This window comes from Belonocnema kinseyi, chromosome 4 (assembly GCF_010883055.1).
Source record: "Belonocnema kinseyi isolate 2016_QV_RU_SX_M_011 chromosome 4, B_treatae_v1, whole genome shotgun sequence".
NCBI lineage: Eukaryota > Metazoa > Arthropoda > Insecta > Hymenoptera > Cynipidae > Belonocnema > Belonocnema kinseyi.
Genome location: NC_046660.1, coordinates 127479907 through 127485823, shown reverse-complemented (window position 1 = coordinate 127485823; position 5917 = coordinate 127479907). Strand labels below are relative to the sequence as shown.

The following is a 5917-nucleotide window of genomic DNA, read 5'->3' as shown; positions in this document are numbered from 1 at the left end:
ATCTTCCTTATTGTTCTAGAAGAATTTTTAGGTTTTTCAGGTTTTTTAAATCAGTTTATCCTACGTTTCTAAAACTCCGCTGAACTTTGAATTCCTTTTTAATCTCATCAATTCTACTAAATATTTATTGAATTTATTCGATTATTTGCACTTTTAAAATTTTTTAAATGTTATCGAATTAAAAAATGTTGATTTTAAAACCTTTTACACTCTTTTTCGAAATTTTAGGAAATTGTTTGATGTGTTTAAAAACCTTCTTTAATTTCCTTTTAAGGCACATTTTACAAAATAAAAAATTATTACAAATTTTTACACGTTACTCAGGAAGATAATTCTTTTTTTCTAATCTTGTCTAGTCTTATAATCATTAAAAATTATTCAAATTTTTCCTGATTTTTTTTTTATTTTACAAAATTAAAAAAAAAACGTTGCCTTTAAAATTTTTCAGATACTTTGACAATTTTTGACGTACTTTTGAATGGTTTGAAATTCTTAAAAATAATCTCCTAATATTAATTTTTCGAAATAAAAAATTATTTTAATTATTTCTAGGAACCTAAAATAATCTTTTTCATTTTCGTGAATACCTACAAAATTCTTGAAAAATCTTTACAAGTTTTAATTTTATTTGAATCCTTTCAAAATTTCTGAATATCTTTTAACCTTTCTGAAATTTGAAAGTAGATTTTTAAAGCTACATATAATTTATAAAATTGTGTAACAAAATTGCACAAGAAGGCCTTATAAGAATTATGTTCCTTAATTCAAGATGTGAAAAAATTGACTCATAATCTTCTAAATTTTTCCCAGGAATTTTAAGAAAAATAGTTTTGCCTCCTTGAAATCTTTCGGAATTCCTGTGAAGTTTCTAAAGTTTATGTTTGAATTCTTTAAAAATCTAATTTTCTAACAGAATTTAAGTTGAAAATTCGATTTGAATTTCTTCAATTCTTCTTAATATTTCTTGCATTTACTCGATTTTGATCTATTTATTATAATCTTACCAAATTGAAACATTTTGCTTTAAAACCTTTTACAGTCTTCTTTTAAATTTTAGAAAATTTTAGGAAATTTGAGAAAATCTTCAGATTCTTTATTGAAATTATAATTATATTATAATTATATTATATTAATTATTCGTAGAGACCTGAAATAATATTTTTCATTCTCATGAAACCTTTAAAAATTCATTAAAAAATCTTTATAAATTTTAATTATTTTCTAATTTTTTCAAAATTCCTGAATGTCTCTTAAACTTACGCAAATTTAAAAGCACATTTTTCAAACCCAAATAAATTTAAGAAAAAATGCACAATAAAATTCCGCAAGAAGGCTTGATAAAAATTAATTTCCTTCTTTTTTTCTAAAATTATAGAACATAGCAAAATTGCCTGAAATTGCATTCTCTTGACAGCCTGCTAAATTCAGTTTACTTAAAAACTCCTCCAAATAGTAAGCCACCGAAAACGAATCGTGAATTCGGGGGGAGGGCTCGTTCTGGAGACACTGATGAGCACAGAGCCTAAAGTAAGAGAGCTACTAAATGCGACGTGAAACGGTAAGGAATGGAGGCGTCAACATGCAATCGCGAGTATCGTGAAAGCCTTGCCTTAACTAACTGAATTATATACTCTAAGTAATCAAATCCGTTTAAATTAAAATAATTTTAAACTTAACTATTTATTCTTTAAATAAAATTTTTGAGATAAAATGTTTTATCGTTGCATTAATAAAAATTAAATATTTTTAAAATTAACTATAATAATGTGCGATGGTCTGTCTGTCCACATTTAAGATTCTTTAGTTTAAATTTTTAATAATGATTGTAATTATATTAGACATATTATATAAAATATTGTTCGATTAGACCAAAATTCAAAACAAGCATTAGAATATGTAAAACTGATCCTAATGACATTTACAGATTGAACACAAATTAAATAAGTTCTAGTATTTAAAAAAATTGAAAATTACTAAAAACTAGCTTCTAATCGTTAGATAAGTTATATTTAGGTCACTAAAGATTTATTCAAATTTAAACAAATCGCTTTCTCTTACTTTACAAAAATAAATACACCTAAATCTTTCTTTGATACCAAAATATAACCAAAAAATTTTATTTTTGTTTTAAATTCCAGAAACTAAAACGCTTTTGTATTGAAAATTGGTTTACCTCTCAAGGTTTAATTTGAAAATTTACACTGATAAGGCTTTCAGTTTTAATTCTTGTATTGAAAAGTTTTCAAAAGATATTAATTTTAGTGATTACACAATTTCAAATTATAATCGTTTCAAATTGAACAATATTGTTCTCATTGTCATGCTCCCCTTTTCTATCTTATCACAACTTTCCAGTCAATGCTTTAAAGTCCCTCTACCTCTCTCACATATCATATATTTTCTTTCCTCCTCTGTACACCTGTATTTATTCCACTCTTCTGTATTACCACATCTTACCCTCGCGATTACTTTTTGCGATCCTCTTTCCCCTTTTGTCTCCAAATATTTTGCTATTCCCTCTACTATTATCCATTTATAATTTTCATTAAATTTAGCTTCTTTTATTTTATTTTCTATTCCTTGCTTAAAAACTTCTTTATCTCTTTCTATCAACTCTTGTTGTATTTTCATTCCCCGTGCATGCATTTCTTTTACCTATTCCTTTGACCAACCACACCTATTCAAGTACATTTCTCTTTCTTTCATTCCATAATCATCCCCTTTTCCATTTTCTCTTTCCTTCAAGCACGCTTTCACTATAGTTCTGCCCTTGCTCTCGAACAGTCTTTCTTCGTATTTGCAAGCCATGTTACCTGTTCTTACTTTGATTTTTTCCCTATTAACCTCCTTCAGAACTATATACCATGGCGTCCATCTGTCCAATCCTAGCGTCCATCTAATGTATTTTTCATGAAACTTTTCTACCTCCTCATATTCCTTCCATCCCCATATTTCAACTCCATACATTAGAACACTCCGTACAAGCGCCTCAAACATTCTCATTCTTCTCGGGCAGTCTTCTTTAAATAAGTTTTCCCCTATGCCCCATATTTTCTTCATGACTATATCTGCTCTTTTAACTCTTTCTTTGACGTGATCTTCTACATTCTCATTTTTCTTAAATAAAAATCCCAGATATGTAAACTCCTTGACTTCCTCAATACCTTCTCCCCTCCACTTCCATACCTTCCTACTACTTTTTCTCCCGAAAACCAAAACCTTAAACCTTGCTACATTTAAAACCAATTTCTTTGCTTCTAAGTACTTCTCTAGTGCCTCTAACCAATTCTTAAAATATTTCTCCATTTCCGCTAAGAATACCGCAAAAACAAGCGGACTCAGTGGACATCCCTGTCTTAATCCTACCTCCCTCCAGAAATATTCCGAGGTTTTATTCTCTACCTTTACTTTATCTCTCGTTTCTTTATAAATTTCCCTCGCTCTCTATCAGACCTATGTTTATTCTCATCTTCTCCATCACTTCCTACGATTCTTTCCTATCTACCGATGGGAACGCTGCTTTTAAATCAACAAACAAGGAACATACTTTTCCTCCTTTTTTCTCAAGTTCCTTCTCCACCACCGCAATTTAATTTTTATACTTTCACAGTCTTTTACCTCTATCCAAGTTTCCGTTAATCCAAACGAATTAAACTTTTCTACAAAATTCCAAAAATCTCTGTTCTTATTTTTAATTCCCGCAACATTCCAAAAAATCAACTTAACCTCTGCCTCTAATACTTGTATATTTTCCTTATTTCTGTTAACTCTCCTCGTTCCTTCATCTTTTTCTTTTCCTCTTCTATTCCTCACCTCATTGTCTTCTCTAAAAAATGTGGCTCATTCTTCTCTAACCTTTCTCTATCCTTATTCCAAATGTACCATTCCCCTTCTAAACACACTTTTTGGTATCCTACTCTAACTGTCTTATCTTCTATTTCCCCTTCTTTTCCAACTTCCCTTATTTTAGGCTGAATTTCTCTTTCTTTGAATGCATGATCATGAACAGCATACACTTTTTTCTTTCCTAATTTATATTTCTTTTCATCACATTCTGCTTTGCTTCCCATGATTTCATTTCCACTACTATCACTGCTTTTTCGGTTGTAGCCTGTCTTATGACTTTTTTATTTTCCCACTTACCCCTAAATCTTTCTCGAGTACCTCCAATACCACTGCCATTTCATTTTCTACTGTAGTTTTTAGGCCTACAATTGTCAAGTTATTTCTTCTTTCCCACCTCTCCCTTCTTTCTATCACCCTTTCCACCTACTTTTTCTATCTAATTTTTATCTCTATCGACTCTACCTTAGTTCTTAACTCCTCTGCTTTCACCCTTTCATTTAAATTTTTCTGCTCCAATCTATTCTCGTCCCTCTCTACCCTTCCCTCTTCCGCTTCTTTCAACTGCTTTTCTAGTGCCTCAATTTTTTGCCTATTTATCTCTCTCTCTCTTCTCTCAGCTTATTTACTTCCTTCTCTAGGTTCTCTGTCCTTCCCTTCAGCCCTGTTAACTCTTTTCCCCATTTTTCCTCCCTTTCTTTTAACTCTTTCCTAAATACTCCTAATTCCCTGTTTGTATTCAGAGTCTGTTTCTCAATGCTCTCCATCCTCTTTTGTCCTTTTTTTAGCTCTTTTATTTCCTCACTCAAAGTTCTAATTTCCTTTATTAGCATTTCTAGCGCCCTCGCTCCCATTTCTTTTCCTCTTTCTCCTTTACTGTTTTGTCCCTCGTCTGTGTTTCCCATTTCTATTACGCCTATCTGCTCTCTATAACCCCCTTTTCTTGGCCATTTCTTCCTTTATTTACTGGAGATCTCATCATTTTTGTGTTTTTCTTAAACGGTGTTGTACCTAAAAATCTATCAAAACTTTCATTCAGATCCCTTTTTGTCTGGTTCAACGCCGATATCCCCCTCTTTGTCAACAAAACGATTTCGTTTTTTGCTTGGGCGTGAAAAACTTTAAATCTTTATCTGAGTCATTAGCAAGTAACTCATTCAAATTCCCGCATTCCTCTATCTCTGACTTATCCTCCTGATAACAATAACTTATTAGACAAAGCCATTCGAAATCCGATCAAAGTTAATAATTTCCAGATTTTAACGTTAAAAATTAAAATGTTTGAATTTGAAAGCCTCAGTCATCTCAAAAATGCAAACGTACGATTAAAACTTTATAAAATATTTTTAACTTCAAAATAACTTCATAATAATGTATTTGTTATAAATTATTGTTTCAGTCTCAAATTTAATTTAATTTAAATTTAATTTAAGACAATTGAATTGAAACAATATATTTAAAAGTAAACAATCTTAAACTGAATTGTTTGACATAAAGTCTTGAATCGTTAAAATTTAGAAAATTGAATTTGAAAAATTATTTTAAGAAAATATTCAAAAGCATAAACAGGATTTCGAAAATTGTTCGAAAAGAATCTGGAAGATTTTAAGAACATTTTTTTTAATTTGCACCGTTTTATCAAACTTGAATAAACAATTCAATTCATTTCAAAAATATATTTGGAAGTAATGAAAAAGTTCAAACATAGTTTTAAATTCAAATAGATTTAAAAAAAACTTCCGGTCGCTGCGGTACAATAAAGTGCTATTTTACGGTCACACCGTGGGCAGATGAAATGCGCTTGTTCTACCTATTTCAGATGAAAACTTCAAGTTCATTGATGCTTTGATTTAAACCACTGAAAATTATAAAATGGATTAAATTTTAACATTTTTCGTCTAAATCTTTTAATTCATTAATTTATAAAAGCCAAAAATTCTATATTTTGCAGTTTATCTGCATTTCATTTAAAATGGTTTGAACTTTAATATCAAACGTTCAAAATTCAAAAGTTCCAATTTGATTGCTTTCATTTGTAGTGTATTTTTTATTAATTCTAGTGGAGAAATTTTTA

The 5917-nt window shown here is 29.7% G+C and overlaps 1 protein-coding gene across 1 annotated transcript; it reads right to left on the bottom strand.

Moving 5' to 3' along the window:
• Positions 1-2655: 2655 nt before the first annotated feature.
• LOC117171088 lies at positions 2656-3306 on the bottom strand. The gene has a single exon (XM_033358141.1). It carries the CDS (start codon positions 3304-3306, stop codon positions 2656-2658), a length of 651 nt encoding a protein of 216 aa, XP_033214032.1.
• Positions 3307-5917: the final 2611 nt, after the last annotated feature.